Source organism: Ipomoea triloba, chromosome 3 (assembly GCF_003576645.1).
Source record: "Ipomoea triloba cultivar NCNSP0323 chromosome 3, ASM357664v1".
Taxonomy (NCBI): Eukaryota; Viridiplantae; Streptophyta; class Magnoliopsida; order Solanales; family Convolvulaceae; genus Ipomoea; species Ipomoea triloba.
The window spans coordinates 4,222,289-4,235,133 of record NC_044918.1 but is presented as its reverse complement, the minus strand read 5'-3'; the positions used below and the strand labels follow the sequence as shown (position 1 = coordinate 4,235,133).

General features: G+C 35.6%; 2 protein-coding genes across 2 annotated transcripts; both read right to left on the bottom strand.

The window, feature by feature from the left end:
* Positions 1 to 626: 626 nt before the first annotated feature.
* Positions 627 to 4,148, bottom strand: LOC116013784 (probable serine/threonine-protein kinase PIX13). Its single transcript, XM_031253713.1, has 7 exons — positions 3,898 to 4,148; positions 3,052 to 3,126; positions 2,647 to 2,957; positions 2,415 to 2,550; positions 2,165 to 2,298; positions 1,549 to 1,672; positions 627 to 1,175 (listed from the first exon to the last, which is right to left on the bottom strand). Exons 1-7 carry the CDS (start codon positions 3,998 to 4,000, stop codon positions 850 to 852), a joined length of 1,209 nt encoding a protein of 402 aa, XP_031109573.1. The 5' UTR covers positions 4,001 to 4,148; the 3' UTR covers positions 627 to 849.
* Positions 4,149 to 6,487: 2,339 nt separating this feature from the next.
* On the bottom strand, positions 6,488 to 10,277 carry LOC116013782 (probable serine/threonine-protein kinase PIX13). Its single transcript, XM_031253712.1, has 6 exons — positions 9,693 to 10,277; positions 8,975 to 9,312; positions 8,613 to 8,748; positions 8,387 to 8,529; positions 7,906 to 8,029; positions 6,488 to 7,349 (listed from the first exon to the last, which is right to left on the bottom strand). The coding sequence occupies exons 1-6, from the start codon at positions 9,787 to 9,789 to the stop codon at positions 6,901 to 6,903; spliced, it is 1,287 nt and encodes a 428-aa protein (XP_031109572.1). The 5' UTR covers positions 9,790 to 10,277; the 3' UTR covers positions 6,488 to 6,900.
* Between the last annotated feature and the right edge of the window lie 2,568 nt (positions 10,278 to 12,845).

The following is a 12,845-nucleotide window of genomic DNA, read 5'->3' as shown; positions in this document are numbered from 1 at the left end:
GTGAAGCATAAATACATGGGGACATGAGGTGCCGTTTACCTCGATATTTATTTCTCCCATTTTCATTGTTTCAGTTTTTCACTTCTCCAAAATTTCAAAACTGAGGGGCACTAATATATACTCCGTAGAAGCGAAAGCCAGGAACGATGGCAGTAATTTCAATTCTCTCTTCACTTTCAAAATTCAGATCACTTAAAAAAAATTATTTCTTTTATATCAATATAAAATTCTTTTCAACAATTAATCTCTTTTATTAATATATATATTAATTTAAGATATTACAAAATTTAAAATGTTCACATTTAGTCCATTTATTTTACAAATTTTGAAATAAAATTATTTGTATTTATGTAAATATTCGTAAAATATTTTACAATATAAATTTTAAGTAAAAAAAATATTAAATAGTATTTTAATTTCAATGTAATTTATTTTTAAATTATATTATTAATAAAATAATAATAATAATAATAATAAACAACATGTTTAACGTTATAGTTGAAACTAAAACTTTTATATATTGTAACAACTACATGTAAACGTTTAAAATTTGATGAAATGTTCAACATATACAAACTCTGTAATAGGTCTTAGGATGCCAAACTTGTAATTTGATTGTTTCAGAATTACAACAAAAATATGAAACAATCATATAGATGTCATCTTCTCAGTCCAGCTCCAATGCCATGGTGGCTTGGACAAGTTAAACTATTATCCAAAAAAAATCTTTATTGTTTAGAAATAAATAAAAAGAATTACTTGTACATTTGAAAAACAAGAATTTGAAAAAAAAAATAAAAAATAGAGAAATAAAATAAACAAAGAATGTCTCACAAATGAACTGCTTTTTTAAGTATGTTGGTTTCCCATGGCTTCAATTTCTTCCAAAATTTGCACAACTTCATTCATGGAAGGCCGTTTGCAAGGCTCATTTTCCAGGCATCTCAAAGCAAGCTGAGCAACCTGCAACGCTGCCTTTGTACAATATTGGCCTTCCATTTTAGGATCCATTATAGACTTCAACTTCCCTTTCTGAGAGAGGTCCATGGATTTCACCCATTTCGCCAAAAAATGTTGGTTACTAGGTCGGCTAGGGACAATTGTTCGCAAGCCGGTCAATATCTCAAGCAGGATGACACCAAAGCCATACACATCACTTTTCACAGATAGATGGCCTACACACACCAAACATAAACACAGTGAAAATACTTCAAACTTGCTAGTTGCTATATAGAGTTTTTCACACTTTTGGTCCCATGAGTATTGTACCATTAACAATGTTAATTCACAACTTTCAAATGGTCCTTCCGGTGAAATCTCCGTCCCGGAAAAATATTTCCCCTTTATAGCAAGGGTATAATGGTCTTTTCCTTTTGCAGAGATTTCACCGGAAGGGCCATTTGCGCTAAGAAATTGATACTCATGGACCAATTATGCAAGTTTTGAAAGTTGTGGATCAATATCGTTAGTGCCACAATACTTGTGGGACCAGAAGTGCGAAAAACTCTTGCTACATATATGAACACAAAATGCTCTGTGCCCACTAACCTGTTGTCACGTATTCGGGTGCAGCATGACCCATTGTGCCCATCACTCGAGTTGTAACGTGTGAATTCTCACCTGAAGGCCCTAGTCTAGCTAACCCAAAATCCGACATTTTTGCATTGTAATTCTACAAATTGAAAACAATCATGGAATTCAAGATAAAGAAATACACACACCCTGCTGTGTCATTTCACTACTCCTATGTCCTATTGTCCTAGAAAGACATTAGAAGCACTATTGCAAAAATAGGTTTAGGCGCTAGGCGCCCCTAGACCATGACGATTTCACTCCTAGGCGGCTGCCTAGGCAATGGCCTAGCGCCTAACTCGGCTAAATTATATATATATATATATATATATGACATATATACACCCACGCACATGCCCTGTTTTTTTTAGTTAGCCGCATAGGCACTCCTCCACCACCCGACTAGTGCATAGTGCTTACTGCAACCATGATTAGAAGATTTTCTGCAGCCATTCTATCATAGTTTATTTATAAGTGTGTCTTGCAAATACTCAGACGTTTCTCTAACAGTTGTTCATGCCTTAAGCAGATATCTATATATATATATAGATAGATATATAGATATTCTAATGAAGAGATGATGAAATCTTACCCCATCAAGAAGAATGTTGGAGGTCTTCATATCCCTATAGATAACTTGCCTTTCTGAAGTATGCAAAAAAGCTAGGCCCCGTGCTGCTCCTATAGCAATTTTAAGCCGCAAGTCCCATTGAATGGCATCACCTCCTAAAACCAAGGAAACGCCAAATTGGTTAACTCAACGGCATCATTTAATTTATTAACTTCATCTTAGTTTTTTTTTTTTTAGAAACTTCATCTTAGGTAAATACGCTTACACTTACTTCTGAAAAGATGGTTATCCAAGCTTCCCTTCTGCATAAATTCATAGACAAGTAGAAGTTCTTCATCTTCCTGGCAATACCCTATCAGCTTAACCACATTAGGATGCGAAAGCTTTCCCAAGAAGTTCACTTCTGACTGTTCTTGAAATGAAATAAATACACATCCATTTAGTGATTTAGAACACCTGATAATATATATGCGAGTAACAATATAATGTCTAGATTATAGTACCTGCCACTGCTCAAACCCTTGCGAACCATCGGGGCTCAATTTCTTGATAGCAACGCACATCCGATTGGCATATTTAGATGGTGCAAGCGTCTTTCCATTGACCCACCCCTTATACACTGTTCCAAAACCTCCCGACCCCAAGATCGTATCCTGCCTGAATTTATTCGTGGCAGCCTTCATATCACCAAAACTATAAATCTTCAAATTCGACACAGGAAAAATTTCTCCTTTCACACATATATCGCTGTCTCCAGTCCTCACGCTCGTGAACTGGCTATAGCCACCACTACTGCTTTTGCCATTTGGTGTCTCTATATGCAAAACACATTCAACATAAGCAGTTACGGTTTTGCTTTCCAAAAAGTCGATCAAAATAATAATAATAAGGTGGTTTTGTGGCTTCACTTATTGCTCCTGAAAGCTGGCTATAGCCAGAGGTTCTGCTTGTGACCCAAGATGAAGTGTTACATTCCGAGATCCCTATATCCCAAACATTAATGTAAATCGTCAAGTACATATGGCTGTGCTCTAAAAACCAATAATTTGTGCAAGTTACCCATGGAGAAATACAACAAACATAAATTAACATTTTCATTAATCAGCAAAAACAAAGGTTTCTTTACACCCAAAAAAAACAAAGGTTTCTTGAAAGGAAACAAAAGCATATAGATCAGATATGATGTTTGACTTCACTTTCTTCTTCTACAGTATAAAAATCAAACTTCCCAACAAAATAAATGTTGGGCGGCCGGTAACTGGTAAGGACTGTTTAGCACTCGGTGGCTGGGAATTGTTGAGCAGAGGTTGATAAAGGGTTTAAAGGGAAGTCCAGCACCCAACCTGTTGAAAATGTGTGGTGGTTGGTATAAGAAAATAAAATTACGCATTCGCTAGTAGCTATAGTTTTTGGTGTTAGTGGTAAGCCATTGATTCTAACAAGTGACATTAGAAGTCACGGATTCGAGTCTCAGCAATAATATTTAAGAAGTTGGTGCTAGGATGGGGAATTATTGTGTTTGGGAGGTGGAATAATAAAGGGCTTAATCCTAAGTGGTAAACGCTTGATCTGACAATAAATTAAATCAAGCCTTCATGTTTGATTAGTGCCATCTGATCCACAACCAACAGTTCTCCCTACCTTAAACAACTAACAACAATATAAATCACAAAAACATGGAAAAGTAGTAAATTTATGAAAAATCAAAAATGGGAATATAAGAAGTAAATAAATTGAGTGGAAGAAAGTAGTGCCTGGAGTGGAAGAAGAAGAAGAAAGTGAGGAGATGCTGGAAGAAGTGGTGGTAGAGTTAGCGTCAGCAGTGTTGGATCCACACAAAGAACAGCAATTCCCCATTGATTCTCCACGCTGCAGAAAAAGGGTCAGTGATTTTTATTTATTATTTTTTTTTTTTTGAGAATAAAAGGGTCAATGATTTTTAAAAGGGAAAACAAACGAAAACTTTTCTTCGCGGTTTGGCTTGAGTCAAAGATGACAACAATTTAAAAACATTTTTAGTTAATTTCTTGGAATTGTTAAACTCGTGTGTGAATAATGGATAGTGAATAGGGAGTGGGTTGAAATTTCAATGATAAGAACTTTCGGATAAATTATGATTCAGACGAAGATCCACACACTATGGGCATACAAGAGCAATCCTGGTAAGATGGATCGGGTTCACATTAAACTATGAATCATGTTTTATATGTATGTATTTTGTGTTAAATTAATAATTGTGTCTTATATTATGAATTTTTTTATTTTGTTCTTGTGGCTATAAAAAAAATTATGTAAGTAAATCAAATTTAAAAGATAAATAAATATATAACATATGTATGTATTTTTTATTATGAAATTCTAAATTTTACGAGTATAAATTTTGTACCTCATTTTTTTCAATTCAGTTGTGTCCATAGTGCTATGATATGCTATGTGTCTTGTATTGTGATTTTTTGTATTTTGTGTTATGAAATTTTGTACATTATGAGTATGAATTTGTAACTCGTTGTTTCAGTTCAGGGTCCATAATACTATGTAAACTCGGGTCCACCTTGCACGGTGAACCCATACACAATTTACCTTTTAAAAATTTACAATTTGTATACTACGAACGCACAATGTTAACATATATGTAATTGATTACTTTATTTTGTATTCACAATCTCATTTCAAATACTCCAATCAATTCCAATACTAAAAAATACAATCATATATGTAATTGATTACTTTATTTTGTATTCACAATTTATTTAGGGTGTATTTGGTTGACAAGTTTATAGAAGACTCTTGTTAAAGAGTAGTATCCTACTAAAGCACAAAGAATCAACAGTTGCCTCCACTGAGGCTTGAACTCACTCCCATCATCCATGTGAGAGTGTTTTCCGGGACATCGGGTGTTACTCGATCACAAGGTCTTTGGCACTACTATGTGATTTGATTACTCCCTTAATTAGAAAACTCATTCCCTAATAAAATAAGGGTTTCGTTCCATTATTCTTCCTCCTAATTGGGGATAACACTTGTGTGAGACTGTTTCACGGGTTTTAATCCGTGAGACGGGTCGAATCTTTGATTAATGGGTCGGATCGTTGATCTCATTAAACAAATATTCGACCCGTCTCATATATTAAAACCCATGAAACGGTCTCACACAAGTTTTTGCCTCTAATTGGTAATTTGCTTTTTAAGTTTGGATTAGTGCTTTTAGAGTTTTGTTTTTTATTTTTTTTTTGTTTATATCGGTGCTTTGGATGTCTTTATATTAGAATAAATTGTCTTGATTTTTTGTTCTTGTATTTATAAAACATTTATTCCCATTATAATACCATACATAACCAAACAGCAATATTGGTAATAATTCCAATTCCACCCTACTACCAATGATGCAAAATGTTTTCACCAAAACTCATTACCATTATCAAGTATTTTATTCTCATTCCGACTCCGAATGTCATGTGCGAATCGAACATACTCAATCTTTTTTAAAATTTAGTACAAATGTCTGTGTTTTAACTTAGAGACACAATTTAAATTCTGAAAATTCACGATTTCAATACTAAAAATACACAATTTATTGTCGCTTAGGACTAAGGTACACCTTGCAAGGTATACCCTAGTCCATGGAAGTCTCACATATGAGAGGTGTAATTATTTCTAGGTAAATTCTCCCTTGACTGCTATTGGTAAAATTAGCCTACCAACTGAACTGAGCCATCCGCGTTTTATAGGAATTTCTTTAACCACTTTTTACTTTATACTATTGTAAGTTAGTTGAACATTATTATCTTATTATTTTAGTCAAATTTGTCATGATTAATTTAAGGTTGAATATATGGAATTTGTAACAAGAAAACTCAAAAAGTGCACTTTTATTCAAAATGCTCAAGCCAAGAGGATAATCATGTTTATTGGGGTGGGCAGACTTTTTTTGGTGGAAGCAATAAGGAAAGGAAAAGCACCATTTGGCCTGTTTGGTAAATGGCTGTTGGTTGATTGGGTTGGCTGTTTGGGTTAGAAGGTATGATTAGTTGATAACATTGGCTGATTGTAGAAAGTTGTTTGATAAATTAGCTGTTAGCTGATAGCTGTTTGGTATAGTTTCTTTTCTCAAAAAGCTAATTGAAAAAACTGCTTTAAGTAACCTTTTGAATTTTAGTATTTTGGAGTTAAAAAAACTTATTAACCAAACAACTAATAGTGGTTAAGTAAGCCAAAATTGACTGATAGGCTAATTATTTAGCAAACGGGCCTTTGACATCTACTTCCATTCCATTTTATTAGATAGTAGATCACTAGATCCCAAAAGAACAAAACTATGATTGAATCTCGAAACATAAGATGATATTGATGATGTCTCAGTTCTTCTGATCCAAAGAGAGAAAAGAATTGCACATTACACAGCACAAATGATTATTCACAAATACAATCATTCCACACAACACTACCCTGAAATGTGAGGTGAGAACCAATACAAAATTTTGCAAAAAAATAAACATTCTGAAAATAATGATTGTTTCTTTTTAAAATTACAACAAAATATGAAACAATTAACACAAAAACAGACTGCTGAATTTAACTCCTTTGGATGGTTTTTTTTTTTTTTTTTTTTTAATCTCTTGCCCAAAAGGTTGAATTTCTGACCCTAAGAGCCTCCATACCCCGACTCGATAGGAGCATTTGGGAGGATGTAAATCACGTTTTCAGCAGACAGGCCCAAATTGTCGGTACGCACAAGGGATCTGCCTACTTACGTATTGTCATCTTCTTGGTCCAGCCGCGCCACCGCCACGGGGGCTCGGGCGGCCAGGTGAAGTTGGGCGGTGTCTCGGTGAAGGCCTACGGTGATGAGATGATGATTGAGAATGCCCGGATCTGCTGCTTTTTGACTTCTTTGGTTTCTCCATACCTTCAATCTCCTCCAAAATTTCCACCACTTCTTTCATCGAAGGCCGCTTTCTCGGTTCTTGCTCCAGGCATCTCAAAGTAAGCTGAGCAGCCTGCATTGCCGCCTTTGTCGAGTATTGGCCTTCCATTCGAGCATCAATTATCGACTTCAACTTCTTTTTCTGGGAGAGCATGGGTTTCTTCCAGTCCACCAGATTATGTTCCCCGCTAGGTCGCCTAGTATCGAGTGCTCGCAGGCCGGTCAACATCTCAAGCAAGACGACACCAAAGCCATACACATCGCTCTTCACATATAGATGACCTATAGATATCAAAATAACAATTGAATCAATATATATATAAATCGAGGATCATATGAGAATCATGCCTTAGGTGAGAATGCACACAATCTACTACATGAATGCACACGCAACTACTACACCGTCATCCAGGCATGTCTGGGAGTAGATTGTTTGCATTCATGTAGTAATATATATAGAATGAATGCTATCAGTTTCGGTAGTTTTCTTCGTAGTCCAGCAGGGGATAGACTGCCTCGAGAGATTAAGAAATTGCGTATTTTTATCCCTCATTGACACAAGTCAAATAGTATCATTTTAACTATATTTTATCAGATATGGACACACATATCCTTGACTAGTTGAGTTCAAAGTTTAGAAGTGTCAAAAGGCATTTCAAGCAGAATTCAACTACAAAAATAAATTCATACAATCTTGGGAAACCTTTTAGTCCGTCAAAAATTGTTACTGCTCCACACAAAATAAGATAGGATGAATTTAGACATATCCCCGGGTAAAGAAAGACTCGGGGAGTCGGGGTTCTGTCAGTACTTCTAATATGAGGTAACGACCACTCACCTGTTGCAACGTATTCAGGTGCAGCGTAGCCATATGTGCCCATTACTCGAGTTGTAACGTGTGAGTGCCCGCCTGAAGGCCCCATTTTAGCTAATCCAAAATCTGATATCTTTGCATTGTAATTCTACAAACTCGAAATGAGCACAGAATTCAATAACTTCACCAAGATAAAGAAAATACATAAAATGGGAATCAGATAACCGGTAAACTAAATGAGACCATTAAACCAAAGATTTTAAATTTTGCTTGTTTCCTCTGCATTTCACCAATCATGTCCACAGTCTCTCTATTGAGACAAGAAAAGCAAACGACTTCTAATTACAAATATGGACTGAAATTAGACCGAAATGTTTAACGATAAGTGCAAAAGTGCTTCTCGACAAAGCTCAGATGTTGCTCTAGCAGTTCTTTTTTGTCTTAGACAGATATATGATATACTCTAACGACTAGTACAAGTAATGAAGTCACCGTAGAATCTTACTGCATCGAGAAGAATATTGGAAGCCTTAAAATCCCTGTAGATCACTTGCTTATCTGAAGTATGCAGAAAAGCTAGGCCCCGTGCTGCTCCTATTGCAATTTTGAGCCGTAAGTCCCAAGAAAGTGGTTCAACAACAGCACTCCCTAAAAAACAGGGAAACACCATTTAGTGCATTGCATCGATTATTAGTTCCATCTTTGTCAAATGCCCGCAATTCACATCTTACTTCGGAAAAGGTGGTTCTCCAAACTTCCCTTCTGCATAAATTCATAGACGAGTAGCAGCTCTTTATCTTCCCAGCAGTACCCGATCAGTTTAACCAGATTAGGATGTGAAAGCCTTCCTAAGAAATTTACTTCGGACTGCATTTCAAATGTTTAAACATCCATCATATCATTAGAGCATCCAAGAAGAAATATCGGTGAATAGACAATTCATTTTACCTAAGGTATAAACTTAGAAGACAATCGTGAAAATTCTACCACCCTAGTCTTCCTCCTTTAAGTGTCAAAAATCGCACCAATGAATTAACACCACCATAGATAGGTTCACAAAAGTAGGAATTTAACATCGCGTGAATTATAGTACCTGCCACTCCTCAAACCCTTGCATACTTTCTTCGTTCAACTTCTTGATCGCAACTACCACTCCACTGCCAATTTTAGAAGGCGCGAATGTCTTCTCGTCAACCCATCCTTTAAAAACCGTCCCAAAACCTCCCACTCCCAGGACCATGTCAGACTTGAAATTCCTCGTGGCAGCCTTCAAATCCGCGTAAGTATAGGTCTTCAAATTCGACATAGGCAAAATCTCCCCATTTACATGTGTGTCCTCACTCCCTGCCGTCGAAAACCGGCTAAGCCCAGCACTGCTGCTCGTCGCCGAAAATGCAGTAGCAGCACCATTGCTGTAGTTTCTTGAAGTTGCTATAGGCATAACACATTAACACCCAATGTTAATAGCTAAGTAACTATGATTTAACCCAAGACAAACAAGAACCCTTGTACAGGGATCACAACAACAAACATAATCCAACACTAAATTCCCATTCCCATGTTTGATTGTCTCTATCCAAACTACAATCAACGGTTTCTATAGTCTATACCTACTCATAAACACCAAAAAGAGAAAACAAAACCCAACCACCACATGGTAAACCCAACCCAACCACAAAGTTCAAAAAGTTGTCTTTTTTATGCAGGCAAAACATGGAAAACGTGAAATTCATCAATACCCAGATAAAGAAACATGACCCAAATTGGAAATATGTTCTAAATTTAATGAAAGAAAGTAGTTTTAGTAGTACCTGGAGTGGAAGGTCTAGGTGAAGAAGAGCTGCGGTGGGTAGTGCTGCTCCGGCTAGGGTCAGCAATCTCGGATCCAATTCCAAAGCAATTCCCCATTTCCAGTCAACCACTTAAACCGCTACCATCATAACTCGGCCCCCAAAACCTATAATTCTCCAATCCAGCCCGACAACCTAAGACAGACGAAGAACTGGAAGAAGCAAAGAGGGGGGAAAAAATGGATTCTTGATTTTCTTTGTGGGTTTCGGGTTGGATTATAGCCTTTAACTCTATACTCGATAGGGAAACCCACACGACAAAAAATAAATTTAAAAAAAATGAAATTTTTGTTCACTTTCTTGGAAACTCTAATGTTGTTTCTGAACAGACGAAGTTTGCGATGTTTTCTGGTTTTTCCCAATTTATACCCGCCAAATTGCTGGGAGTTTTGTTGGAAGATTTCTTCCTTTCCCCATTCATCTCTGATCTCTCAGCTCTTTGAATTTATCTTTTTATGCGAAACGCGATGCGCAGTATCAATCTTTCCCCCTCAAAGACTAAAACCAGAAAAGTCAAGCGCCGTGTTGATCATTTCTCCATGTGCGCCAACTTTTTCTTCTATTGTGTAACCATTTCTCTTATGCCTCTTTTTGTATTTACATTTTCAACTTTACTTATATTGTACCAAACTTTGTACTATATGATGGCATTACTAAATCAAATATTTCAACCCATTATCATTCATCCAAATAATTCATATAAAATTTTGTAATATTATCGTTTATAATTTATGGGCATTAGTTTTTGTAAAAAAAAATAGTTTCTCAAATATTTTTTTGCTTTGGTTTAAATGCTTGAGTCTATAAATATAAAATATAAATATACAGATAAAATTATTAAATTAGACTTTTAAATTTTAATTAGGAAGAAACACAACGTTTAATTGGATAAATTTGAGAATGTCTAGTCCGCACGGACTTAGTTCATTGATTTGGTAGACAGTATTTGAGAAAAGAGACCAAAGTTTGAATCTTGACAATGACAGTATGTGTTGGACCCGGGTATCGGGATCTTTAGGGTTGGGGATTCAACCTTCAGGGAAAGAAAATTTGACAATGTGTAATTATGACTTTTTGTGAATAAAAAGTCAAGCATTATTTAAACATTTTAGATAGAAAAGTTTGTAAGGCTGGAATGTTCCTGACTAGTTGGCTAATTTTCTAGCTATCTAATTTTGTAAGACTTTAGATAGAAAAGTTTGTAAGAATGGGATGTTCCTAGCTAGTTGGCTAATTTTCTAGCTATCTAATTTGTAATGAGTTGACCTATTATTTCTTGTTGGATTGTTAATAAAAATAATGAGAAAATATATTAATGCACTTGGTGACAACATTATTGAATTAATATATGTAAAGTGTTAAGTTGGTTCAAATTAAATCTTACAGAGTTACAACCCTAATAGAGGGGCGAAATAAAATAGGATATAAAAAATGAGAGTAGTTCTTGATAGCTCGAAACGGCAAGAAACAATATTTATTAATTTCAGTAGAATGTCGACTCCTTTTTAGCTTAGGGACTACAAGATTTACAAAGCAATAAAACGTTAGGCAGTTACAAATTAGGTTATGACACATGCCTTTGAGCAGTCTGCCTCGAAGATGATGTAGTCAACGAAAATATATGAAAGTTTTAAGTGTGATCTCTAGATGTCTAAACTCCCTACCTTAACCATCTGAAGTTATAAGTCGATCGACTTCAATCAATTTTACAAAAACACTTTATTCCTCCAAATCTATTATACACTGGACGATCTCGAGCCCGGGATAATTGTCAATTCTGAACATCTCAGTCAGTCATATTTAGCTGAAACACAAAGTATATTTTCTTAAGCTTGACATGTAGAGACTATAGATGGTGTAGGTTATGTTTGACAAAACTTTTAATTATAATTTACTGTACTGAAGTTTGACAACTTATGGCGTGAAGAAAATTTGTTTTCGAGAATTGAAAAGCATGCAGTGCATGTTACGTTGTAGTGGGAACATGGTTGATTGTGTATTGCAGATTGCGGAATGTATTCTTTGGACAAGCTAAGGAAGTCACTGCGAAAACAACATATAATATAAGTTAATTTTATAAAATATATATTCATCTATATATTCGAATATACCAGACTTTGAATATTCAATACGAGCAAGGCAAAAACTTTGTGAGGTCTTCTCACCGATTCTTATTTGTGAGACATATTGAGTCAAGATTAAATGTGATATTTATACTAGAAAATGTAATATTAATAATGAATAAAATGTTTATTACTTATATAGGAAAGTGTAATACTTTTGAATAAAAATGTAACACTTTCACATTTTGATTAAAAATATTACATTTTTCCTTATAAGCAATAAACATTTGCCAACATTACTTATAAGAAAAAATGTAATACTTTTGATGAAAAGATGTAAAAGTATTACAGTTGTCCTTAAAAATATTACATTTTTCATTATAAGTAACTAAGTAAGGAACAGTGGGTCAGAGGTTCTCGAGCTCCTTGACTATTATATGTAGAAAACTACCAAAAGTCCTTCTCGTGACATTAAATGCAGTATAATAGGCTGTCAGGGGACAAGTGTCGGGCTACCGGCATGGCGGCCGCGTGGCGAGCATGCACGGGCCCAAAGGCGGGCCCTGTACTCGAGAGCTAGGCATCGCAAAGTCACAGGGTTTAAACTTAAGGAATATGTCGAAGTATTGTGCTCGTCCCATTCACTCCGAGCTCTAAGGTCGAGATCTGGGCTGACCTCGGACCGGCTCTTGAGGATCTAGAAGGTCGGTCGATCGGTAACGGGAGTAGATCGGTTGGTTAGAATAGACCGGAGTATAGTCCAGTAGGTCGAGAAATAATCCCTATAAAAATGGTACTTATTTCATGGAACATATTATTATATGGACCTTGGTCCACCGTAAATTTTGCCTATAAGAGTGAACCAATGTTATTACCTGATACAATTAACCTACGAATCTATTACGAGTGACAATTTGACCCATAACAAGATCCAAGCCCAATCAACTCAGACTACTCTTTATTGGACCGCAAATTATTCTGTGGACTCGAGTCCACATTGCAAGGTGGACTTATACATAATTTGCATACTAAATGTTCACAATTTACCTTT

What these genes read in the sequence shown, in the direction of transcription:
- LOC116013784 (XM_031253713.1), bottom strand. Translation starts at nt 4,000, where the DNA reads ATGGGGAATTGCTGTTCTTTGTGTGGATCCAACACTGCTGACGCTAAC. An exon ending in TTCTTCTTCTTCCACTCCAG is followed by an intron (nt 3,127 to 3,897) that starts GCACTACTTTCT and finishes TTTGGGATATAG; the next exon opens with GGATCTCGGAATGTAACACT. An exon ending in AAGGGTTTGAGCAGTGGCAG is followed by an intron (nt 2,551 to 2,646) that starts GTACTATAATCT and finishes TTTCAAGAACAG; the next exon opens with TCAGAAGTGAACTTCTTGGG.
- LOC116013782 (XM_031253712.1), bottom strand. Translation starts at nt 9,789, where the DNA reads ATGGGGAATTGCTTTGGAATTGGATCCGAGATTGCTGACCCTAGCCGG. An exon ending in AAGGGTTTGAGGAGTGGCAG is followed by an intron (nt 8,749 to 8,974) that starts GTACTATAATTC and finishes TTTGAAATGCAG; the next exon opens with TCCGAAGTAAATTTCTTAGG. An exon ending in CCAATATTCTTCTCGATGCA is followed by an intron (nt 8,030 to 8,386) that starts GTAAGATTCTAC and finishes TCGAGTTTGTAG; the next exon opens with AATTACAATGCAAAGATATC.